The sequence below is a fragment of the Carassius auratus genome, chromosome 15 (genome assembly GCF_003368295.1).
Source record: "Carassius auratus strain Wakin chromosome 15, ASM336829v1, whole genome shotgun sequence".
In the NCBI taxonomy this organism is placed as follows: domain Eukaryota; kingdom Metazoa; phylum Chordata; class Actinopteri; order Cypriniformes; family Cyprinidae; genus Carassius; species Carassius auratus.
The window spans coordinates 22,999,963-23,026,927 of record NC_039257.1 but is presented as its reverse complement, the minus strand read 5'-3'; the positions used below and the strand labels follow the sequence as shown (position 1 = coordinate 23,026,927).

The window sequence follows — 26,965 nt, the reverse complement described above, 5'->3', positions numbered from 1 at the left end:
CTGGCGAGGTAGTACTTTTTCAGAGTTCCGGAACTTTTGGGGGCGGGACTTGGGAACTAAACATCCTGATTGGTTGAGTTCAAGCAGCATTGGTTGAGTTCACCACCATTTATTCGGATCATTTTCAAAATATTACTGTTATTGTGTCATGAAATGTAATTTTAAAAGTATTTCAGGCGAGAATGTAATTGTTTAAAACTCAAATCTGTGATTTATTTATAATGACAGAGCCTATTTAAAATTGTGTTTCGCCGATCTCTGAGACATGAGCTCCACACGATCAGCGGGAGCTCAGTGATCATCTATCCGCCGAGAAGCAGCCTCAGCTTGGATGGACCTTCTGGTATGTGCCGCTGGCTCTGATGTCTCTTTAGTGGTTAAACATAAAATATAATTCGTTTTGGGTAAATCTAACAGGTTATCTTTGGTCTGTATTCAGTTGATCTATATGTTAAAATGAAAATAAAAAAGGCAAATTTATATAATATTTAGTTTCATTGTAATGGCGGTATGTACACATATCCCTGAACTAAGTACATTTCTGCGGCTGTTATTATGCTTAAATGAAAACGAAAGGAGGCAGTGGTATTTGATATCCTATTACGTTTTATTGTAAATATACAGGGAGGAAAATTGCAGTAGTCAAGACGAGCTGTTTGCAGTATGACCAGATTCATGTCGTCGCGGAGATCACACACAGGAGTCGAATAAGAAAATCTGAACTAACGAGGATGCACATCCAAAATCAGCGTACTTTGTATTGAGAAGCGTGCGCAGACCTATGTCACCAGACTATTTGCCTAATCTTCTCGGTACTTTACACCGCGGTGGAAACACAGAAAGCAACAGGTCTGGGGGGAAAAAAGTTCCTGGGACAAAAAAGTTCCTGGTACAAATGTTACGGGTAATTTCGGTGGAAACGCGGCATGATTGGCCAGACGCGTTCGAAGACGCCCTCACCAGCCATGATTTAAAACACCATGTAGCATACTGTAAACACTGCGTCAACTTATTTTGCAAGTATGATGAATAGCATTAAATATACTGATGTGAAATACAGGCACTTGAAATTCTATCAGAAGAAGGTATCTCCGGAGACAGGAAGTAAAGCAGAATTTGCCTCTGAAAGCAGCATTTTAGAGTTTTCGGATGCAGCCACTGCTTCTGCGTGTCAGAGCATGTGATATATTATAAGGAGTAACTATATGTTTTATGAAATTTAGTGAAGTAAAAAGTATGATCTTATGCTTCGGAATTTAGTGATGTAAAAGTTACTCAAAATAAAACTACTCCAGTAAAGTACAAATACTTCAATAATGTACTTAAGCACAGTAATGAAGTAAAGCTACTCCAGTTACTGTCTACCACTGGTGTAGAGTGCACAATGGTCACAAGAGGGTGCATTCCCAACCCCCCCCCCAAAAAAGCAAAACTTTCCTGTGGCACCCTCCATTCATTTTGCGCAGTCAGTACCGGGTTATGGCTTTCAGGCTACGAAATGCCCCTGCAACTTTTCAGCGCATGGTAAATATTGTTTTGTCAGGAATTAAAAATTGTAATGCAGTAAATTTAGTAAAGCAACGATCACTTATTTGGGCAAGCAGGTAGGTCAAGGTGAAGTTTGTCCTGTTGATGCAAAAATATCTGCTATTGTTGACTTTCCTGTCCCTACGACAAGACGAGAGGATCTACCTGATGAGCCCCTTTCACACTGCACGTTGGACCCGCAATATTTCCGGAACATTGCCGGGTCGCCTTCTGTGTGAAAACAACCACGTCCCGGGATTGATTACCGTATTGAAACCGGGTCGGGGACCTAGTAACATTGCGGGGTTCGACCCGGGACGAGCGCTGTGTGAACAAAAGCCAGATCTAATTCCGTGTAGAAGTGATGACGCGCGTTATCGGCTGTTTTGAAGGATAATCAACGTTCGCGATGAAAACATATGTGCAAATTGTAATGAAGCAGAGATCAGTTAGTTACTCACTTTCCGCGCTGACGCAGAGATCGTTTGCTTGCTTCAGTGAAAGTATAACGTGCCAAGCCTTGTCGACTCGTACATTACACGTCACGCGCTGATGTCACGTGTCGTTACGGGATCTTCAAGGGTTGTGTGTGAAAGCACGCACATATACCGGGTCATCACTGGCAGTGTGAAAGTGCCAAATCTACCCACCTGGGAACAATTGCAGGAACACTTTACCTGTGTTTTTGCCGGAATGGCAGCGTGAAAGGGGCTTTACTCTGCTGACGTAGGATGCTGATGTCCATGATTGAGTCGCCAATGGCCTGCAGCTGTGCAGTTTAAAAGAGACTAAAACTTTAATGGCAAAGAGAGAGACGGGGTGCTAGGCGAATGTGTGAAACTCTGTGAAGACTGTGAAGATTAGTCTGAGAGTTTACTTTTGTTAGGGTTAAGGTTCTGGCTTTGCCGTAGTTCACTTGTCGATTTATTTTGATGTGCACGTTGCACCTGTTTGATGTTATCTGATCACCTGTTGAGAATCGTTAGCCTCTGATGAGAGTTGTGCAAGTTGTGTTGGAGAGGTTGTGAGTAAGGTAAGCATGTCGCGACATACACTTACATCATGTAGGTTTCTCTTACAGTATTAGACACACTAGGTTAGAGCAGGAGGGGCAATTTTTGTTTATGTTTTTGTTTGATTAGTTAGACTAGGGTTAGCTATGGCATCTTTTACGCTGAAGATGTTTGTTTCTACATTTTCTGTTGATAGATAGTTTAGTCTGGTTAACTTTAGTTGGGGCTTTGGGGGGTTTGCTTTGTTTAGTTTTTTTTATTTAAGCATCTCTCTCACTCCTTCCTCTCCTCCAATTTGTTTTCCGTCCGTTATTCATTTGATTGTGCATATTATAAATATAACTTTACTGCTTCATCCTCTTTCAAGCACTGTAAAAAGAAAACAACATTAGAACCTAAATTACTGTCTGTTTGGGTGGCCGCAGAGTATCCCTTTAATATTGATCAGTAATCATTTTACTCACAAATTAAAAAAAATAGAGCATACAGTTTAGGGGGACAATTCGACAAATAATTATTTTTTACATTATTTTAAACTTTTAAACTATTACTCAAACTTATTTGTTTGAATCATTACAAAACGGAAGTACACGATTAAACATTATAATAAACTCTTTATAATGTCTCTCTCTCTCTCACACACACAAACATATTCACCCACAAAATATTAAGTAATTTCATTATATGTCTGAGTCATCTAAGGTTTAATTTTAATTAAATTGTATTTTATCTATACTGTGATTAGCACACAAAACTGAAAAGCACAAATTTCTTTCTTCCTTTCTTTCTTTTGATAGTCAATTAAAAATACCACTTTCCTTATTAAGCACAGAAACCTCAAAATCCAAGCATTTTCTTTTATTCTTTAAACTTGCCTCAGTTGTGTAATATCACTTTTGAACTGGATCAGTGTGTCTGTTTAGTGTCATGTGTTGTATATCACACATAGTTCTTTATGGCATAGCTGCTGTGGGTGTCAGTCTTTGTTAAGGTGTATCTCGGTGAGTAGTTGTGCCGCTCTGGTGGGCAGCTGGTGCAGAGAACCGCCCCACCAACGAACAGAAAGCCCGAAGTGACCCAGCCCACATAAAGCGCCGCCCCCATCTCCCTCTTCAGCGCTTCGTGGATGATGGGATTGTGAAAGTCTCTGATGATGGAGTCGGCCGTCCAGGACACGGGCACCACTGCGGTCAGTCCAGAAAGCATGAAGGTGATCCCAGAAACCACCACGATCCGTGCTTTGGCTCGTGGGTTACTGAGGCAGTTTGTGCAGTCAGCCCCCACCAGAAAGATGAGGAAAGCCAAGCAGGCCATAGCCATGGAGGTCACGATCAGCCCACGAGAAGCCTGCAGGAAAGGATCCAAATCCAGCAGCGCGTCATAGAGTTTACACTGCATCTGACCGATGCGCTCGTACACACACGTCATCCACAGACCCTCCCAGAAGACCTGAGCCACCACAATGTTTGTGCCGATGAAGGCCGTCACCTTCCACATGGGCAGAGCACAGATGATGATGGTTCCTGCAAAGCCGATCATTGAAAGAGTGATTCCCAAGACCTGCAGAGCCATGGAGGGGCTGGGGAGGATAGAGAACAAACGTTAGGAAAATGTTGTTTTATTTCTGAGCTTATTTACAGTGCTTTTCATTATGAAATAGATGTGATTAAGTTGCAGCAATACAAAGAAATATATTTCCTCATATATGAATGATCAATGTATTAAATGACATAACATCGGGCGCACACACCTGGCCCTAAGTTAACTTCCGGTCTGTGTTTGTTTATCAGTCTGGCTATAGCACTGTCTACTATAGCAGTTAAAGTTATACTGAAGTTAGGCTAAGGTGGTTGTGCTGTGGGATGTGTTTCCCATACATTTATTTGTCTGTGACACTCACAATATCAGTTCTTATATCACTATACTTCTGCTGGCAGAGAATGAATTTACATTTCCAGTAACTATGATTTACACAGTAAACATATTTTGCTTGTTATCAAAAATGATCTACTCTTGAGGAACTACTTAGCTGTTGTTATTGATTCTATTTAGAAGTCTACTGAAAGTTAGAGGCACAAAAACGTGCATATAATATAAAATATGCTTTATAATATATAGATGCACATGTGATAAGATACAGCACTGCATGTGTAAAAATATATTAAGCATATTTTCACTCAAGCAGTATACACACATACTATATGTTTCTTATTTTTGACAATCTCTTTGTAACACTCTTCTTTAGCAGACTATCACTGTGCTGAAAATTGCACAGCCATCGCTTTTTTATTTATTTATTTGTTTTTAAAATAAAGTAGCATGTATTTTAATGTTGTCTGCTCTTCTGCACAAACTCACACACACCAGAAACACTTTTAACATTTCAAAATAATACAACATTAAACACTAACAGATCTTCCCCTATATTAATAATAAGCAAAAACACAACATAACACTTATTACATTTTTTTTAAACATTTTTTACTGTCCTTTAACAGTCAGAACCAAAGCATGCTGGGAACTAATGTCTATATACATTCACATTTATATGGGAACATCTATGTGCAATACATACTCAATAAAGGATCACACAATGAATATTATTTTTATGTCTTTATTTCTAAATATATTTGAATGTATCAATATATATAGCCATACATAGTCCAGGCATATATTAAAAAAATATAAGCACTAGTTTCCAATATATGGAAATATTTTATATATTGTGTTATATTTTGCGGTTTATTCCCATATAGTTTTGTTTTGAAGGGCTAGCATATGAATGACTTTTTCTTGATGGGGGCAGAATCAAACTATGGATGATGTTTAATTGGAATTGGTTCAACTGAGACGTTTGTGTTTGGAGCGTGAATGAAACCGATACTGACTGAGGAGCAGATTTCTCAACAGAGAGCTGGAGAGGTGTTTTTCATGCTTTTATTTCTCTCTTTGACATCATTACTTAACATCTCTGAGAATGCGACGCATGGGCTCCGATTTAAAATAATTTGCATGTGCTTCACTTCACAAAATACATGACATTTCCTTGAAGTAACTGAAGTTATCTGAAATAACTCTGTGACCCGAGACTGCTGAGAAGGGAAAATAAGAAAATGAACAAATGATGCTTTCACTGTAAGCAAGGCCAGGTTGTTTGTGTATTTAAACCTGAGTACAGTGTAATTTGAGCCTTTAAGGAAGGCTATGTGGGAGAACTGGTTTTCAGTTTAACTGAGTAACTAAACTGAACTCTTGTTTATATGAACAATTCAGATGTGTCAGACATAGAAAGAAACACTTACGTCACATTACCCATTACTTTTGTAACTCTTTGTACAGGTGAAGGAACAGGCAGCAGACGGAATATACATCATGATGCCATCATAATTAACTACTGTAACCTAAACCCACTGTAAAAATGGCTGTAGTGTAATAGAAACTGTTAAAATAAACATCTTGTTCTGAAAGTGTATGTCGTTTCTTCGACTGACTAATGCTATCAGTAGGTGTTCTTGAACAGCAGGTTCTTCTAGTGCTGTGTACTTTGTGTTCCAGTCCTCCTACTCAGACTGTGAGATTGAACACAGAAAAGCAAAATAATACAAATTAAATCAAATAATACTTAGCAATAAAATGAAGTGAAATAAAATAAAAACACCAACAATGATTTAGGAAGCATGTTTCATTCAAATAAAACACAAAAATGACTTAAAAACAGCCCATCAGCAAAACATTCCACAGCAACTACTTATCCACCATGTACTGATACAGATACATAATCTTTGACCAAATTACATTTTAGCTTTTTCATCACTGAGCAGCAATAATTTAAGTTCAAATTTTGTTTTGGCAGTAAATTCAGTCTCACTAAAACAAATATATATATATATATATATATATATATATATATATATATATATATATATATATATATATATATATATATATATATATATATATATATATATATATAGAGCCATTTTTGACATTTAAAAAATATGAGTATATATTTTTAAATGCATTTCAAAATATTTTCTGGTCTCCATATTTTCAATACATTCAAAAATGCATTCACATTTCCCAATTTTTTTTTTATTTGGTGTCTATAACACTTATTGAGGACATACAGTATATTAAATCTAGCTTTGATCTCTTTTAGGCTGTTTAGTCCACATTTGCATTTAGAATAACGATTGGAAAATGTAGACTTATATTTAGGTATAAGAAGATCTAAACAAAATATATTTTCAACATATTAAATCAATTTTATTTAAATTCTTTATTTACACCATATATTGAAAATATATTTTGGCCAGAAAACATATTGTGCGCTATGGGCATATTTCATTAATATAAAACTGTGGACAATATTATTGACAAGCAAGTGCTTTTGCGCAAGCATTTACAAAAGAAAATTCAAAGAGCTAAAGGTGCACTAAATATTTCACATACAATATTTTGTCACTTCAAGACACACCACAAAATTATCTTTCAAATAGTTTCTGATAGTCTGATGGCAAAGATGCAGGTCTGGGGAGGAGTTGGAGAGCGTGAGACTGGTGCTGTGTGCATGGTTCAGAAGAGCATCAATCCCTCTGGAAGGCTTAGAGACAAATGTGGAGAAGTTTTTCTCTTTTGGTGTACAAGAACTGCAAAGTAGCCCCCCTCCCAGCACCAGAAGCAGCCCTGCAGCCCAGCCGAGGTAAAGAGAAGCCCTCAGCTCCCTGCGCTGAACATCCAGAAACACGGGGTTATAGAAGTCATTCACCATAAAGACAGCAGCCCAGGACACAGTGATGAGACACAGAACTCCAGAGACCATCAGAAGCACGCAAGCAACAACGGATGCTTTCATTTTTCCTCGTTCCTCAGCTATAAAGTTAGTGCATTTCCCTGAGAGGAGTGCCACAAGAATCCCAATATACGATTATAGGTTCAGTAACAGAGAATGCACGTGCTTATAAAATGTAAATCACAATTTTGCATGATTTTTCTGAAGGTATGGGCCAGGCTAGGTGTGATCGGATTGGACTATGTAAAAAGTCCACAAATTGCATTTAAATAGATACACTTTTTGATTGGTAATTACGGAGCCCCACACATGACATACAAGAAAAAAATAAATAAATTGTGCACACGATTCGTTCCCTCAATGTACTAAAACATGCACACGATTACTATTGCGTTCACTCGATTTGCTAAATCGTATGCACGATTTAGCAAATCGAGTGAACGAATTAGGAAATCATGAGCACAATTTATAAATCGAGGGAATGCAATAGTAATCGTGTGCACGTTTTAGTACATTGAGGGAACGAATTAGTAAATCATGCACACAATTTAGCATAATATTTTTTCCTGCATGTCATGTGCGGGGCTCCGTAGGTGATGAAAGTCGTATGTAATTTGACGATGCACAAACACAACACAACGCAACATATCATTATTTTTACACCCGCTAGAGGGCACTAAACTTTAAAACGTAAATATAGGTCGTAATTCAATGCTTGCACGAACGTCCTGTAGGGTCGTTTTTTTTTTGGTTGGAGGACAATTGGTTCAATTCGAGTCGTAGATTTAGAAAAATACATACTGGTCCACATGAGAATCTCCACAAACTGAGGCAAAGCGTCCTTTTGAGATTCTTTGCATTTCTGAAAATAAAGGGCTTTTTAAATATATGAGACATCAGTTTATGGTCAATTCCTAAAGGGGGGACTTTTGTTTAATCAAACTTTTTTAGAAGAATATTGAAAGCTTTCTACAGTTTGAATTCTGTGTTTCTATATTCATCCAGGTCCACATGAAGAACAGTATTTAATGTTAACACAGAAATGTCTCACAAAAGTATGTGACCAATGCCTTTGCTTTCACCACTGCTGACATCTTGTCTTACTGGTTTGGGAGGACCTGTGTAAGTTTCAGCAAAACAACTTCACAGTGTTTTGGTTGGCACAGAGATTCTGTGTTTTCTATTTCCGTTTAAATGTCAAAAGTGTTCAAACATCCTGCATTTATGAAATATTTAAATTCTGTGCTAATCTTTTTTTTTTTTTTTTGCTTGAACTTTTTCTAATTTACTGAAAAATGAAACATTAATCTCAGGTATGGATTTAATGTTGGCATGCCCTCATTTCAAAAGGGCCCATCATCAACACATTCCACTGTTTATACCTGTATGACCCATCATATGGTATTGACACAGACACATAATCTGAATTTGATCAAATTCTGATTAATAACATAATATTATTCTACATGCACTGAAAACACGGCCATTGCCTTTTCCAGGAAGACTGAAAGAAAGTGTGGTCCTCCTCTTTTTAGCCTCTTCATGTGGATCTAGTGAATTTACTCTTTGATTTATGTTGAATTAGCCTTTTTTTAAGCTTGCTGGCTTAAAATGATTTTAATCCACTACTGGTCTTTCACCACTGAGCAGCATAATTGTATTTTTTGGCAAAAAGTTATAGAGTATGTGTTTACCCATTTGAAAAAGTGCAGTCAATGAGCAAATATTAGTGAAGAAACAATTGTTTAGTGGGTCTAATTTTCACTAAATTTATTTTAATGAAGTGGACACAGCCTAAATATGCATGATTGTTGTTTATTAATTTTTTTTTCACAGCAAAATAGAGATTGGTTTAACAGCATTGCTTAAAACCGGTTTTACAGGAGTTCTTCTCTAACATCTCTGTCGCTATTTTCAAGCTTCAGCAAAATCTAAGTTTTCTTTGATGTGAGAATATTCAGTACTGTCAAAATATCATTATGAAATGAAGCCAATGCAGTATTAATAATCTGTTTTACAGAAGCATTAATTTTAATAAACAAAAGTAAGACAAATTTACTGATTGAGACATCTTTGCAAAAAAAAGCTTATTTATGTAAGAAAAAAATGTATATGGTTATTGCACATTTTATAAAACCATGGCCTTTGTAATTGATTAACAGTCAGATACCCATAATGATTAATGGAACTATTCATATTGTCATATTGAACATAAAAATACATAAAACAAAAACGAGAACAGCTTGTTTCTATAATAAAATAAAATAAAATAAAAAAAACAGTTTCAGATCTCCGTAGCTTCACTGAGTTAGATTCCTCTCATCACATTATAAATGCATACTTTCTCATTCAGTGATCTGTAGAATCACAGCACAAAGTCTCAGTAAATAAACTACGCCATATCAGAGACTGTCCTCCCTTCGTTTCTCCTTGGGAAACAAAAACAGAAATGGGAAAAAAATAGGTTTTTGTAAGTGAAAAGGTCTTTGTATGCTTGATTACTTTCAGACGTAGGCTCTGCTGGTGGCAGTGGACCGTGGCTGAGAGTACTTGATGTTGTATTTTTCCTCTTTAGGTGGGCAGGAGCTGCACAGAATACCTCCTCCCAGGAGCAGCAGTGCAGCCGCTCCGAATCCGATATAGAGAGCAGGCCCGAGCTCCCTCCGTTGGGCATCTGTCATGATGGGATTGTAGAAATCCCTGACGATGGTGTTAGTTGACCAGCAGACGGGGACCAGGACCAGCACTCCAGCGACGATGAAGATCACACCACTGGCAATAGCTACCTTTGCCTTGCTGTCGTCCCTCTCAACAAAGTTGGTGCATTTTCCACCGGCAATCCCCAGGATGAGCCCAAAGAGGCAGATAATGATGGCGATGATCACAAGCGCCCGAGCAGCCTGCAGGTCCTGAGGTAAAGCCAGGAGTGAGTCATAGATCTTGCACTGCATCTGTCCTGTGCTCTGGACTACACAGTTCATCCACAAGCCCTCCCAGATGATCTGTGCTGTCACAATGTTGGCTCCAATGAACGCAGACATCTTCCACATAGGAAGGGCGCAAATAATAATCGCTCCCAAGAAACCGATAATGGCCAGGGACAGGCCTAGAATCTGTCGACACATAGACACCATTTTTCTCTCGTTTGTTCAGCTTCGTTGGATGGAAAGTGTTTGCTCCTCGGTTAATCGTAGTACTGACTTCTGATCTTAGCTTTCAGATTTTTAAGATTGTCTGAGAAGGGAGGAGTCCAGGTCAGATGACCCTGAAACCGGGTTAAGGTGAATTTTCAAGCCTGACCAGATTCCCCAGCAAGGAATGACGGTTTCGGTGAGAAGGGCATCAATGAGCAACAATAAAGCGTCACACAAACACAAAGAAACCAAGACATCAACAAAAAGGATTGGGTAGTTATCACACAAACTTGTTGAGACTCAAAAAAAAACAAAAAAAAACAATTGAAGCTAAAAATAAAGCTAAGCGATATTATCAAATTTTCATTTTTGGTTATTTTTATTTTGTGTTTTAATATTTAAGCATTTTTGTCTATTTGACAGCAATAGTCAATTTCAAGCTCAATTTTCAGTTAATGAAGTGTTAATATAAAAATGAAATTCTGAGATAATTTATAATAATAGTATATTTATTGACATAGTACTTGAAAATGTAATATACTCTCTTGAAACATACATATATACATACTTCATTAGCATTAAATCATATCTGCCAGTAGAACAACTTAAATGAGAGGAGAAAAGAGTACAAACAAGATTTTCCAAATCATCTCTATTCAAAGACTAGCAAAGAATGAGACACTGCAAGTAAATCATACATACATTTACACATTTTATTTAAGCAAACACTTAATTAAGTAAAGATTACATTAAAAAAAGTTTCAGAAAGTGTAAGTTCCAATTATTGTCCATTAGCTAAAGATATTGTCCTGGAACAGGTGAGTAAGTTGGGGCCGGATAAGCTTTGTTAGGAACATAAGCTCCAGTATATACAGCACTCGGGGCGTATGTTTTGGCAGGCATATAAGATCCAGGAGGCCCATACATAGGTCCTTGATAGGGGTACATGCCTGGATAATTTGGATACATATCTTCATTTGGTGGGCAGGAAGTACACAGAATGATCCCTCCAAATAGAAGAAACCCTGAGGCGCCCCAGCCAATGTATATGGATGCCCCAAGCTCCCTCTTTTGGGTCTCGATTGTGAGAACGCTCTGGAAATCTGAGATGGTGTAGGCTGAGGACCAGCAGACAGGAATGAGACAGACGACTCCAGCTATAATGCACAGGATGCCACCAAGAATCACCACTTTGGCCATGGAGGACTCTTTCTTCAGACAGCTGGTGCACCGGCCTCCCACAAACGTCAAGAGCATCCCAACAAAGCCGATCACTATTGCGATGACGGTCAGCGCACGTGCCGCTTGCAAGTCCTGGGTCAGCCGCATGATTGAGTCTTGGACTTTACACTGCATCTGTCCTGTGCTCTGGACCACACAGTTCATCCACAAGCCGTCCCAGACGATCTGGCCCGTGACGATGTTGGCACCGATGTACGAAGTGACGCGCCACATGGGAATGCCACAGCAGACACATATGCCAATGAATCCAATGAAGCACAGGACCTGTCCGGAAACCTCTTTAGCAATCCTCCCCATGTTGAAGCTGCTGGTGCCGTCAAACTCAAACGCAGCTCTTGGTTTGGTCTTATCCCATAAGTGTCTGAAAAACAAGCAGGAAGTGATGGCCTGTTTGATTAAGACACAGATCCTCACTGGGAGGAGTTTTGTGGATATTCCTGCTGAACCAGATTCCAAAGAAAGATTCTTTGTATATGCAACCTGCTCAGTACTTTCCATGGAAATGTGACAGATCTGGTTTGGACAGTCTATAGTTGTTATAGATGATGTTATTTTTGAACAAAGATTTGAAGATTCTCACAGATGAGTGCAACATTTGTCAAGTTAATGAAATGCTAAAAAAATATAGATTAATAAGTACATATGATTTATGTTATCTGATGCAGTAACAAAAATGTAGTACTGTGCTCAATGTAAAAATATCGTCACCGTCTATATATATATTGTCACCGTCTTCAACTGGGGTGCCCGTCTTCTGTGAGTGTTGTGTTTGTTTGGTGCCATGTGCTTTGTCCTGTCTCTTTTCTTGCCCCGCCTATCTGGTTACCTCATCATTGTTTTAGTTGCTACACCTGTGTTTCTCCCTTGCTCCCGGACTCATTTGCCTTCACTCCACACAGCTGTGTCACCCACTCAAAAATTCACTCTGCACACATGTTCACATACTCACACACACAGCTGTTCCCCATTTGTTTTGGAGTATATATTCTTGTCTCACCCACCACTCTGCATGGCTGTATTGTCTAATGTCATTTTGTATGTTTAGTGTCTCGCATTTTGGCTGTGTCTGCTCTGTTCCTGTGATTTGTTTCTGTTTTGTTTTTTGCCTTGTTGGCCTTTTTGTTCCTATTAAAGTATATTTCCCTGTATTTGGACCCAGACCCTGTTCCTTCTTTGCTGGTCCGCGACATACATATATATATATATATATACACACAGTGCTTTCAGTGGGCCGGTACGCACTCAGTACTGCCACTTCCAAATATAGCTCTTGAGCGTATCGCGACCTTTCCGTGTGCCCAGATGGTGTTTTTAGTGTACCGGTACGCTCATTTGGACATCTGTTTTAATAGAGGTTTTCATCTTTTGCCTGCGCTGCCGCTTTTCAGAGCGCCTTTCACAATGCACGCTTCCTAATTTGTCCCACTGAGAGCAGAGACTACATTACCCAAACACCCTTGAGTTTTGCAAGTGAAAAGCGCATGTGTCGCTTTTTCCGCTGTCAGTAAAAACTCAATGTTGCCGGAGAGAGTGTGTGAAATGTGCACAGTCAACTCTGTAAAAATTCAAATACAATGAATAACACAATATGCTCTCCTTGCGTCAGACTCTGAGGACTAAAACAACATGATCCTGCATGATATCGCTGCAGGTCAGATGCAAGCTAATGAAGTAAAGCAGTAGCTCTTTCAGTCCCGAAATCTAAACTGTTGTCCCGAACCTGGCCCTAATTGTCCCGGAAATTATACTAAAGCAAAATCTTTACTAGTTATTGTCTTATAAACATTAAAAACTGTCTGTGGAGGTTGAGTCATCCTGTACCGGCACCTCTTTTGGGCCACTTAAAGCACTGTATATATATATATATATATATGTCAGGGTGTGCCTGTGCCACCCACAGTGGCATCACTGAACATTCTAAATCATACATTTACATTTACATTTATTCATTTAGCAGACGCTTTTATCCAAAGCGACTTACAGATGAAGACAGTGGAAGCAATCAAAAACAACAAAAAGAGCAATGATATATAAGTGCAAATCTCAGTTAGGTTAACACAGTACACCTAGCATGGGATTTTAAATAATATAGTAAATAAAAAGAAAACAGATAGAATAAAAAAAGAACAGAGCAAGCTAGTTAGAGGTCTTTACACATACACACACACACATACATATACAATTGCATAATAAATGAAAAGAAAAATAGAATACAAAAAGATTAGAAAGGTAGTTAGATTTTTTAATGAATAGAATTAGAATATTGAGTGTTAAAGTTCAAGGGTCAAATAAAGATGGAAGAGATGTGTTTTAAGCTGATTCTTGAATATGGCTAAGGACTCAGCTGCTCGGATTGAGTAGGGGAGGTCATTCCACCAGGAGGGAACATAGAATTTACAAGTCCGTAAAAGTGACTTTGTGCTTTTTTGGGATGGCACAATCAAGCGACGTTCACTTGCAGAACGCAAGCTTCTAGAGGCACATAAGTCTGAAGTAACAAATTTAGGTAAATGGGTGCAGAGCCAGTGGTAGTTTTGTAGGCAAACATCAATGCCTTGAATTTTATGCGAGCAGCTATTGGAAGCCAGTGCAAATTGATAAACAGAGGTGTGACGTGTATTCTTTTTGGCTCATTAAAAATTAATCTTGCTACCGCGTTCTGGATTAATTGTAAAGGTTTGATAGAATTGGCTGGAAGACCTGCCAAGAGAGCATTACAATAGTCCAGCCTGGACAGAACAAGAGCTTGAACAAGGAGTTGTGCAGCATGTTCCGAAAGAAAGGGCCTGATTTTCTTCATACTCTCAGGGGCACAGAAATAAGAATCCAATATATGGTGCAATAATGCTAAAAATTTATTTAATTTACATTTTAAATTATTTTTGTTAAAATATATCTGCCGACATTTGGACTGCAAACCAATGAACAAACAGCAGCTGACTGTGACCACAGCAGTCTAAACAGATAATTTTTGATTGCACATTGCTAGCTAGCAAAATGTCGCAGAGCTCCTTTCTTAATTTTTTTTTAGCAAAAAAACTTGGCTTGATGAACAGCCGGACACAAAGCTTAACGTTACACCTGATGAGGATGTTTCTCCCTCCCTGGGCCCAACATCAACAGACAGTGTTGCCAGATTGGAAATGTCCAAGTATCGTACCAGAAGTTCAAAATTATCGTATTTGGGAGAAAATTATTGCATTTAACAATTAACTACATTTTGACACGACCTGCAAATTACCACAAGTAGTATGGTTGGATGGAAGCAGTGCGACAAAAATACTATCCCATAATTTTGCACAGTAATCTGACAATAAATGTGGCACACCCAGATTTTCATATGCACACCCAGAGTCCCTTTTCTGGCTACACTACTGATATATACACATACATTTTTATACTTTTAAGCATAAATGCTTAGCTTGGACTATTTCCCGCTGCTTCTTCATGCTTTGCGTAATCATGTCGGGAAGTTCACACGTGGTTTGTTCTTCATCTGTTTACTTGGTTCAAAAAGGTAGGGTAGGGTGAAGAACTCCATTTAATTTTCTAATCCAACTTCAAAATCATCCTACAATGTTGTTTTACCTTTTTTGTAATGGGCATTTGACTTTCTTCGCATGCTTGCATTGTAAACACTGGGTCAGTACTTCTGCTAAATCTAGCAGGGCCTTGTCATTTCTAGGCTGGACTACTGAAATGCTCTTCTGGCTGGACTTCCATCAAGCATAATCAAACCTCTAAAATTAATTCAGAATGAAGCGGCATGACTGGTCTTCAACAAGCCCAAAAGAGCCCATGTTACACCTCTCTTTATCTCCTTGCATTGGCTACCGGTTGCGGCTAGCTTCAAGTTCAAGACATTGATCCTCCAACAAAGAATGACCATATAGGTCCTTTGTGCAAGCATTTATTACGACCTATATTTACGTTTTAAAGTTAAGCGCCCTCTAGCGGGCGTAAAAATAATGACAGTATTGCGTTGCGTCTGTCGTCATGAATTGACGTATAACGTAATTACCAATCAAAACGCACGTTTTTTAAATGCAATGTGTGGGCGTTTTACACCGATCTCACAGTATTTCCTACATATTTTACTAGGTGGCTTATTCGTTCGAATGACCACACCTAACCCCACCCCTAAACCTAACCCTCACAGAAATCATGCTAAATTATGATTTATTGAGCATATACATTTTCGTGCACATCCATTCCTTGGGATCGAACCCATGATAGCATGATTACATATCAAGGTATAATGCAATAATCTACTAACTGAGCTACATGAAACGCAAACCAGAGGGCAAATCAGTACAAAAAAAGAGTACAATACATTAATATGAAAACGACCTTTTGCAGATAGGGGCACAATTGCAGTATACGCTCTGATGGGTCGTATTTCAGGGATTTGGACAAACGACCTATACAAGCGTATTGATTGGAGGACAGGTTGGCTAAAACGGAACCAAGAGAGAAATATTCTGATGTTTTGATCACTAGATTTGACATTTTACCATACCATTTAAATATTTATTTCTTATTTATGTATGAAATAATATTATAAGTGTACTAAACAAAAAGTTTTAAACGTGTATTAACTTATGATATGTTTTAATTAATAATTTTCTTCAGGCAGGTGCTGCACTGGCCTTTCACAAATGTCAACAGCATCCCAATAAAGTCAATCATTACTGTGATTGCAAGTCCTGGGTCAGCTGCATGATTGAGTCTTGGACTTTATACTTCATCTGTCCTCTGCTCTGCATCACACAGTTCATCAGACTTCTTTGAAGTGTCTTCAAACAAAGATGGGCCCATTAATTATTTAAATAATAAACATGTATTAACTTGTGATATTTTCTTTTAATTAAATAATTGTTTGGTTTGGCTCAGCTACCAGGTCAGACATCAGGAAATTGCAATGCACAGTCAGAACTGCTGAGAGGATTATCAGTGCTCATTTGCCCAACCTTCGAGACCCCTCACATCCAGCACACACACTCCTATAGACTGTTGCCCTCTGGCCGGTGCTACAGAGCACTTAGCACAAAAACAGCCAGACACAAGAACAGTTTTTCTCCCCAGGCCATATCCCACCTGAAAATCTGTCAAAAACTCATCAAAACATTCCACTATTAATTATGGAAGCCCGTTCCCACCACTGAATAAAAAAATAAAACAAGGTAATTGTGACTTTTTATCTCACATTTCTGAGGAAAAAAGTTCTTATCTTGCAATTCTGACTTTATAACACACAATTGTGAGTTATAAAGTTTATATTTCACAATTCTGGCTTTTTTTCATATAATTGTAAGTTATAAAGTCAAAATTGTGAGTTAGAAAGTCAGAATTATGAGATATAAACTCACAATTGTGAGAAAAAAGTCAGAATCGTGAGATAAAAAGTCCAGGTACCTTGTTTATTTATTATTTAGTGGTGAAAATGGGCTTCTATAGTACATGTAAATACCACATTTGCACATACACAATTGTGTTTGTCCATATTTTCATTTTTCTCTATATTTCTATTACTGTAGTGTTATTTATAATTTATTGTCTACTCTCTCTATTATTAGTGTTTTTTATAACATTAAATTCTATGTATGTACTGCACTGCAATGTATGCTTGTATTTTCTGTACTTTAAACTCCTGACACCATTACAAGTTATTTGTGTGTGTAAACACAAATGACAATAAAGCACTTTCTGATTCTGAATCTGAATTAATACCATACATCAGTCAGACAAATTAGGATCCTTTGTTGTTATTTTATTGAAATAATACACCTGATAAATTAGAGGATAATAAAAAAAAGGTATTATTGTTCACCAGTGCTGGGTAGTAAGTAACTGATTAATTTTTGGAATCTGATTATGTAATTCAGATTATTTATAAACTGGATTATGTAATCAGATTCCAAATAATTAAGTACTAGTAACTAGATTAGATAACATATTAAAATACTCATAATCAGACTATATAGTTTTTTATTTATGATGTGATTGCATATTATTCACAGAATAGCAATTAGCTATTTACAATTCATTGAATCTCCCTAATTCTACTTTTTCATCTTTTAAAGGTTCTTTCTAAATTAGCCTTCCACTCACATTTAGAATATAATATACAGAAATACATTGCAGTTTTGTGGACATTTACACAAATACCAGTCATGTGGATATAATTATACAAAAAAAACTGAGAGGCCACACAGCATTTGATCAATGTGTGGACTTACAAAAAAAAAAAAATATATATATAAATGAATAAAAAGTGTTTAAGTGTTTTCTCAACATTTAAGCATTGCATCGGCTACTGATGAACACATTCATGTTTATTTGACTTCTTACTCAATGAGTTAACCGTGTGCTACTATGACTTTGGAAGGCTTTTGTCTTTAAACAAAACACACAAATTCACGTTATTTCTTATTTGCATATAGTTGGGTTTATATTATGTAAAATTTTGAAACAGTGACAATTTGTAAGTAATCTACTCAACTGTTATACACATTTTAAATAGATAAACAATCTGCATTTATAATTCCACTCTAAAAGCTGTAATATATACATTAATCTTTTATCATAAGCAACCTGCATTGCACTGAAAGAATACACTTTACCAGTTAAAGCTTTCCCAGAGAATTGAACCCATCATGTTTCTAGTACTTCGCTCTGTTTGAGCGACTGAATTGCCAACATAAAAATAATTTATCTAACGGAAAGTATTAAATTATACATGTAGAGGCATAAATATTATCATAACATGTAATCTCTATTGCGAAGATATGTATTCATAGTTATTTGGGTATTTGTGAAGAGGAAGACTGAAAAAGTTATGATATTGCATGTAAAAAAAACTGTCTCTCATGTAGTTCTACAGATGAATTGCTGATATACGGTGATGAATTAGATCACTTAAGTGAGTTTTAAGGCCAGTCCTATGGGTTCTGCGTCTCAGACAAACTCTCTCGGAGCAGAATTGGACCTCATTGCGGAGAATTTCGGGTTGTAGATGCGTTCATGCTTCTGTGGGCAGTTCCAGCAAAGTATTCCTCCTCCCAGTAAAAGCAAGCCAGCCGATCCCCAGCCGACATACAGAGCTGCTCCCAGCTCTCTCCGCTGGGCCTCCACCATCATGGGGTTGTAGAAGTTCTGTATGGTGGTGTGTGCCGCCCACGACACTGGGATCAGACAGAGAACCCCAGAGATTATTAGGAAAATGCCTGCAACGATGCACGCCTTTGCTTTGGACCCTTGGTCCTCAATGCAGTTGGTGCACTTCCCACCGGCCAAAGAAATTATGATCCCAAAGAGTCCAGTCAAAATGGAGATGATGATCATGGCTCGGCCCGCTTGGAGATCGGAGCTGAGCGCCAGCATGGAGTCGTAGACTTTACACTGCATCTGTCCAGTGCTCTGCACCACACAGTTCATCCACATGCCCTCCCAGATGACCTGTGCTGTGACGATGTTGGCCCCAACGAACGCAGACACCTTCCACTGGGGCAATGCGCACACAATAATGACCCCCAGCCAACCCAGCATGGCTGTGGATATGCCCATAATCTGGAGTCCTTGGGAGACCATTATTAAACCACAGCCTTTACAGTGATAGAGCAGCCAAAAGTGTGCAAACCAGAGACCTTTGCTATTTATAGGAAGGTTTTAAAAGGTGGAGTTTGGTTCTCCTGAGCTGATGATTTCTACCCAGAGCCCCTATGATTGCACATTGACACTATAAACACAAAACTGATGGCTTTCGAAGCTACAGCAACACTTCAAGGTCCTTCAAGGCCAGTTACCAAATAGCTTTTCTAAATGACCTTGCATTGACATAAAATGCCCGGTGAAAAGATATGGTCTTTATATGGCTGGAAATATTTAATGTATGCTGTCTCCACATTTTTATGGTAAAGGTGCAGAAAAACATTACACAATACTCCGATAAACCACACAAAAGGATCAATATAATCTTTATACTGATCAGCTGTGATCTATAATAACTGGAGGGAGATGTATGCTAGTGTTTTTAAGTAGCATACAGTAAACTGTACATCAGCAGCGAAACACTGGTGAATCATACTGCAGTTCCCTCTTAAGGTAGACTTGTGTGTGTTTGTATGTGTAGACACACAGATTAATAGCTAGAAAACTCTTCTGGACATTTTCATAGTTTATTCACAGGTACAAACATGTTGAAGCTCTTTGAGCTTCAGTGTATTAAAAACCTATACTTCTGAAACCTGAAGCGTAAAGAAAAAAAAAAGTACGTTTGGGCCTGAATGCTGTCATCTGGTGATAGAAATGAGAATAACATGACGTCATGTCCAAGTAAAAATCATGTAATGACAACAATGTCCAGTAGATGGCTGAAGTAATCTATGCGTCCTCCCACAGCGCATGAATGAAAGATTTTATACTAAGAATATTTGGATATTTGTATAGACATTATCCAGTTATTATATGTCAAAGTTTGAAATAAATATATTATTTATTTATTTATTTTCAAATAATTTCGAGGTACATTTTTCTGGAAGGCTAACAGTCATACACTACTCTAAGTGTGTGTGATCCTTTGCACTCCTCATGTAGTTAACCCTTCCCATGAGTTGTGACACCTCCCAGATCACTTGTTAATCAGATAATTATCAGAAACCCAACTCTTTCTAAACAAAGTGAGTACAAACTGAACTGTTTGCTAGGTCCTGACTTTTATCATTTAAAAATAATTCCCATATCCATTTTTATCGGTGTGTAATGAAGCACGAGAAAAAATAATTGTGTGTTTGTAAAGAATGTATTTATTGAAATGCATATATTGAAATCTTTTGTAGCATAGCACAAATATCTGTCACAAAGCACAAGATTAAATGTACACTTTGTATAAATCCTTAACACTATATCTGAAAAAGGAATCCACAGAGCGTGAATCCAGCAAGAAAAAGAAAAAAAGTATTTACAGTTCTCACACAATGTTTGGCAGTACGGTTCTGTTCAGCGCTGTGATCTGAATCTTTCTTTGTATTTCACCTTTATATCAAATGCTGGCAGCTAATTCAACCAGTGTAAAATTCACATGCATAGTCAACACAACAGGTCAAAAAAGACCAAAGTATGCAAATTAAAGTCACTATTTGGAGTACCCCTCGGTTCCTCTTCATACATAGCCTTTATTTCCTCCAGGCTGAGCTCTGTACTTAACGCTGTACTGATCTTTAGGAGGGCAGTTCGCACAAAGCAATGACCCACCAATAAGCAACAGCGCCGAAGCAGCCCATCCAATAAACAGCGAAGCTCCCAACTCTTTCTTCTGTGCGCTGAGGGTCAGAGGGCTGTAGAAGTCCCTTATAATCGTATTGGCCGTCCAGCAGACAGGAATCAAACACAGAACTCCAGCCACGATGAAGATGGCTCCCGAAATGATGCCGACTTTGGCCTTGGCTTGCTCGTCCTCGATGCAGTTGGTGCATTTCCCTCCAGCAGCCGCTAGCAGGATGCCAACGACACCCACCAGGATAGAGATGACCGTCAGGGCTCGAGCCGCCTGCAGATCTGAGCTGAGGGCCAGCATGGAGTCATACACCTTACACTGCATCTGACCTGTGCTCTGCACCACGCAGCTCATCCAGATCCCCTCCCAGGTTATTTGCGCAGTCACTATATTCTGTCCGATGAAAGCCGTGACGTGCCACATAGGGAGAATGCAAACCACGATCACCCCGATCCAGCCGATGATGGCCAGGGCTATGCCCAGCATCTGCATCCCTGCTGATACCATACTAGCACGCTGCTTTGCTTGAGTGTAAAAGAACTGTCTTCGGTCTCTAGAGCTGCTTTAGTGAACATGGGAGTAAAGTGGGCCCTTTTATGTGAAGTGAAACAAGGAGGGGCCGCACGACTCACTCTCAGGTGCACCGTCATCATGATTCGCCCCCTGGCTGTGATGTCATTAATCAAGCAAATCCCAGGGATGAGCCTCAGCTCTTATTGCATTAAGGGTGGATTTGTTTTTGCTAGCGGGACATTTTATGAATCACAATCTTTATAGTTATTCATAGTTTTTGTGGAAAATAAACATTAGCGTGACTCATGTTTCAACAAGCAAACAGAGCATAGGAGTAACCCATAAATAAACTAGAAGTGAGGGAGATACAAATATAATACTGAAAATGGGCGTCCATATAGGCACGTGAAGTAACATAACTGACTCAAGGGCAATAAAAAATAAAATAAAATAAATAAATAAATAAAAATGATACGATTTTGACAATTAGGTTTTCCCCTCTAATACACACATTCAAAAGACACTGAGTATTAATTCACCGTCTTGTCTCTTGTTGATAATTACAGATAACGCTTTAACTTGGAAGATTTTTCACAACACTTCATCTCTACTTAGAGATAGTTATGTGACAACTGTACCGTTTTAATTATGGGTTTTAGTAAATTAGTCATTTTGAGCAAAGCGTTTCACATGCCACCCTTTAAATAATACTTCTCTAACACTTTCAGTTCATACTCTCACAAAAAAAAAAAGACTTCAACAGTGAAAGCAGCTGCTTGAATAAGACTGGAAACTTCCTTTCTTTTCATATTTCATATTTCATGTTTTTTTTTTTTTTTTTTTTTTTAAACAGAAGCATTTTTCTAAGAGAGAAACGAGATAAAAATAAAAACATGCAGTAGCTGACCTGGTTTCCAGTGTCCAGAGAAAGAGGTGCAATCTTTCCTAAAGCCACTGCAGCACTATATATTTAAAATAACCAAAATGTGTTCACTGTCCGAGGGTTTGCAGACATTTAGAGGCACACGGTGGACGGGACGAATCAATCCCAGGTGTTTACTGTGTCGAAGATAGAAAAAAAGAGGGACAGAGTAAGGGATACTGATTGTTTCATAAATGAAAGAAGGCTCTGTTTGATGGCCAGGAGGACAATAATAGCTCTGTTTTACATGGCAGCTCATTAAACTCCCCTCGCCAGGAGAAAGAGGATACGGTTCCACACACACACACACACACACACACACACACACACACACACACACAGGTAAGGAATGTCTGCAATTAAGGACCCGAGGAAAGATGTTTGCCAAAGATTACCTTCTCAGAGGGACATTTTGAATTCTTTAAAATATCTGAGGCTCTAGTAGAATCCAGTTTTTCAGTACAAACATGGGAAGGGGTTCATTCAATTTAAATACAAAGACAACTACTTTCAGGTAAACCAGGTAATCTGACATTAAAATATTGTGTAGAGTAGTCATAATCACATGATTGTAATGTAGGTAATATGGTGAATCATACTTCGTAGATTGTTCAAACATCCAAGCGCACTTTTAGTTAATTTAATTGCATTTGTCCTAAAATGTGTTTCTGATCGCGTGAAAAGTTTCTACATGATTAAGGCTTTCAAACTCAGTGAGGCTTTCCTAAAAATAAAACATCTAAACATTACGTTACGTGGGGAACTTGCTGGTCTAGTTCTTAGGAAAATTAGTGCATGGGAAATATCACACATGTGAAAAGATGTGAATTGTGACAAAACATCATACAATATGAGTTTTATAATATCATCAGAAGAGTCAACCTTTGGTCTTTAGTCAAATTTATTTTAAAATAAAAACAGTAATCTCTTGAGATAAGAAACAAATACACAAACGCATTTTTTCTTTTAAAAATATATACTTCAACTTCCTGCAGTGAGTCATTTGTCCCACACTCGGTTGACTCCGGTGTGAATCCTAATGAAACTGTTAATAGTTTCTCCCCCCGGGGCTGACGGGGGAGAGGCAGCACGCGTGACGTCAGAGAGATTCACCCCTGGGCTGTTGGGAAGGCAGACAGAGTTTCTGTAGATGATCAACACCATGATAGCGATCCAGAAGAATGAAAAGACTGATGACTCGACTCTGCTTTCTAATGATTAAGAACGATCACACAACACTGAGAGCACCTGATGCTTGACCCGGCCAGCTAATTACACACCGCTGAGTTTCTAAACTATTAACATATAAGAAGAGAAGAAGAACACTGGACTACACATCACAAAACAAAAGCTTTGGTTTTAACTTTGATAAGAAAACTTTAGGAAGTGAATCTTCTCCACTTTCTGCAGCCATATAAATCTAATGAACAGAAGAACAGAAATGTTTAAATTCAAATAAAGTACAAAAACTAATAATCAATGGACAAATATGATATAGTGCAAACGGGTAAATGGAAAGTTAATTAAATAATAATTTAAAATAATTTTTTCTTTCTTTCTGTAAAGCATTTTCACAAAACATGGCCTTTTTAAAATAATAAACAGACTTTTTAATCAATAGTTCAGAATCCTGTTAATTAGATCAGATACATCTTGGGAAGCCCAAAGCACACAGAATGGTTTTCCAAATGTTTTTTTTCTCTCATGAGTATTTCTAGAAAATCTTTCTAAGAAAATAAACATCTTTCTAAATCCATAACTGTGCTGTTAATATATATTATCGCCTTTCCCACATATCACAACAAATCAACATACAATTGTAACGCAGACTCTTTGAAAATATGTGATTCCATGATTACATTTCTGTAAAACGTGAAATACATTGTTTCATTTACATTTCACAGCACTTTCCTGGCGACGTATCCACATCATGCTCTATTAACAAAATCAACAGTCCTGTTTAATTACAAAACAAAAGTATTTTTTTAAAATGATATTGCTTGTACCATGTTATCAATAAACACCGAGTTCACTTTTGGTGGCACAAAAAGATTTATAGCCTACTCTATCATGAAATTATACATATTATAAGCCTACCCTAAACCGATAGTGGTAACAAAAGCAAAAGTGATCAAATGGATTTGCTGAACCAATTTAAGAAATGTAGCTAATCTCAGATAAAGATAAACAGATTTTTATCCCAAAATTAAGTGAGAAAAACAAATCACAGCATTATGTATTATTAAAACCAATATAGCCAGAGTAGGCAGGCACACAACGTCATATGACGTTAATATTAGATTAGATTTAGGTCGCGACGTCAGGTAACCAAAATTCAATGTCAAGCCAACGTCTAATGACAACGTTAAATTGACGTCCAAGACCAACATCATCTGACGATGATATTAGGTTGTTTTTAGGTTGTGTTATAAAATAACCAAAATCCAACGTCTAGCCAACGTCTCAAGCCAACGTCACATTGACATCGAATACTGATATTTAGTCGTCAGGTATGGCAACCAAAATCCAACGTTACCTAGACGTCATAATGGCAACGTCCAAACAACGTCAAATTAAAACATCATTTGACGTTGATCTGTAGTTAGTTTTAGGTTGTGGCATTAACTAACCTAAACCCAACGTCGAGCCAACGTCTCAAGCCAACGTCACATTGACATCAAATACTGATATTAAGTCGTCAGGTATGGCAACCAAAATCCAACGTTTTCTAGACGTCCTAATGGCAACGTCCAAACAACGTCAAATTAAAACATCATTTGACGTTGATCTGTAGTTAGTTTTGGTTGTGGCATTAACTAACCAAAATCCAACGTCGAGCCAACGTCTCAATCCAATGTCACACTGACATCAAATACTGATATTAAGTCATCAGGTATGGCAACCAAAATCCAACGTTTTCTAGACGTCATAACGGCAACGTCGAAACAACGTCAAATTAAAACATCATTTGACGTTGATCTGTAGTTATTTTTAGGTTGTGGCATTAACTAACCAAAATCCAACGTCGAGCCAACGTCTCAAGCCAACGTCACACTGACATCAAATACTGATATTAAGATGTCAGGTATGGCAACCAAAATCCAACGTTATCTAGACGTCATAATGGCAACGTCCAAACAACGTCAAATTAAAACATAATTTGACGTTGATCTGTAGTTTTTTTTAGGTTGTGGCATTAACTAACCTAAACCCAACGTCGAGCCAACGTCTCAAGCCAACGTCAAATTGACATCAAATACTGATGTTTAGTCGTCAGGTATGGCAACCATAATCCAACATTTTCTAGACGTCATAATGGCAACGTCCAAACAACGTCAAATTAAAACATCATTTGACGTTGATTTGTAGTTAGTTTTAGGTTGTGGCATTAACTAACCAAAATCCAACGTCGAGCCAACGTCTCAAGCCAATGTCACACTGACATCAAATACTGATCTTAAGTCGTCAGGTATGGCAACCAAAATCCAACGTTTTCTAGACGTCATAACGGCAACGTCGAAACAACGTCAAATTAAAACATCATTTGACGTTGATCTGTAGTTACTTTTAGGTTGTGGCATTAACCAACCAAAATCCAACGTTTTTTAGACGTCATAATGGCAACATCCAAACAACGTCAAATTAAAACATCATTTGACGTTGATCTGTAGTTAGTTTTGGTTGTGGCATTAACTAACCAAAATCCAACGTCGAGCCAACGTCTCAATCCAATGTCACACTGACATCAAAAACTGATGTTTAGTCGTCAGGTATGGCAACCATAATCCAACGTTTTCTAGACGTCATAATGGCAACGTCCAAACAACGTCAAATTAAAACATCATTTGACGTTGATCTGTAGTTAGATTTAGGTTGTGGCATTAACTAACCAAAATCCAACGTCGAGCCAACGTCTCAAGCCAATGTCACACTGACATCAAATACTGATCTTAAGTCGTCAGGTATGGCAACCAAAATCCAACGTTTTCTAGACGTCATAACGGCAACGTCGAAACAACGTCAAATTAAAACATCATTTGACGTTGATCTGTAGTTATTTTTAGGTTGTGGCATTAACTAACCAAAATCCAACGTCGAGCCAACGTCTCAAGCCAACGTCACACTGACATCAAATACTGATATTAAGATGTCAGGTATGGCAACCAAAATCCAACGTTATCTAGACGTCATAATGGCAACGTCCAAACAACGTCAAATTAAAACATAATTTGACGTTGATCTGTAGTTTTTTTTAGGTTGTGGCATTAACTAACCTAAACCCAACGTCGAGCCAACGTCTCAAGCCAACGTCACATTGACATCAAATACTGATGTTTAGTCGTCAGGTATGGCAACCATAATCCAACGTTTTCTAGACGTCATAATGGCAACGTCCAAACAACGTCAAATTAAAACATCATTTGACGTTGATTTGTAGTTAGTTTTAGGTTGTGGCATTAACTAACCAAAATCCAACGTCGAGCCAACGTCTCAAGCCAATGTCACACTGACATCAAATACTGATCTTAAGTCGTCAGGTATGGCAAC

General features: G+C 38.0%; 5 protein-coding genes across 5 annotated transcripts; all 5 read right to left on the bottom strand.

Annotated features, from left to right (window-relative positions):
- Positions 1 to 3,421: 3,421 nt before the first annotated feature.
- Positions 3,422 to 22,635, bottom strand: LOC113115396 (claudin-4-like). Its single transcript, XM_026282931.1, has 2 exons — positions 22,403 to 22,635; positions 3,422 to 4,119 (listed from the first exon to the last, which is right to left on the bottom strand). The coding sequence occupies exon 2, from the start codon at positions 4,110 to 4,112 to the stop codon at positions 3,480 to 3,482; it is 633 nt and encodes a 210-aa protein (XP_026138716.1). The 5' UTR covers positions 4,113 to 4,119; positions 22,403 to 22,635; the 3' UTR covers positions 3,422 to 3,479.
- Positions 9,132 to 10,819, bottom strand: LOC113115398 (claudin-4-like). Its single transcript, XM_026282933.1, has one exon. It carries the CDS (start codon positions 10,464 to 10,466, stop codon positions 9,837 to 9,839), a length of 630 nt encoding a protein of 209 aa, XP_026138718.1. The 5' UTR covers positions 10,467 to 10,819; the 3' UTR covers positions 9,132 to 9,836.
- On the bottom strand, positions 11,166 to 12,263 carry LOC113115395 (claudin-4-like). Its single transcript, XM_026282930.1, has one exon. It carries the CDS (start codon positions 12,204 to 12,206, stop codon positions 11,262 to 11,264), a length of 945 nt encoding a protein of 314 aa, XP_026138715.1. The 5' UTR covers positions 12,207 to 12,263; the 3' UTR covers positions 11,166 to 11,261.
- LOC113115397 (claudin-4-like) lies at positions 17,683 to 19,344 on the bottom strand. The gene has a single exon (XM_026282932.1). It carries the CDS (start codon positions 19,296 to 19,298, stop codon positions 18,666 to 18,668), a length of 633 nt encoding a protein of 210 aa, XP_026138717.1. The 5' UTR covers positions 19,299 to 19,344; the 3' UTR covers positions 17,683 to 18,665.
- LOC113115399 (claudin-like protein ZF-A89) lies at positions 20,493 to 21,564 on the bottom strand. Its single transcript, XM_026282934.1, has one exon. It carries the CDS (start codon positions 21,487 to 21,489, stop codon positions 20,869 to 20,871), a length of 621 nt encoding a protein of 206 aa, XP_026138719.1. The 5' UTR covers positions 21,490 to 21,564; the 3' UTR covers positions 20,493 to 20,868.
- Positions 22,636 to 26,965: the final 4,330 nt, after the last annotated feature.

Bases quoted from the DNA above. Each gene is read 5' to 3' on its own strand.
- LOC113115399 (XM_026282934.1), bottom strand. From the start codon at position 21,489: ATGGTATCAGCAGGGATGCAGATGCTGGGCATAGCCCTGGCCATCATC.
- LOC113115396 (XM_026282931.1), bottom strand. From the start codon at position 4,112: ATGGCTCTGCAGGTCTTGGGAATCACTCTTTCAATGATCGGCTTTGCA.
- LOC113115398 (XM_026282933.1), bottom strand. From the start codon at position 10,466: ATGGTGTCTATGTGTCGACAGATTCTAGGCCTGTCCCTGGCCATTATC.
- LOC113115395 (XM_026282930.1), bottom strand. From the start codon at position 12,206: ATGGAAAGTACTGAGCAGGTTGCATATACAAAGAATCTTTCTTTGGAA.
- LOC113115397 (XM_026282932.1), bottom strand. From the start codon at position 19,298: ATGGTCTCCCAAGGACTCCAGATTATGGGCATATCCACAGCCATGCTG.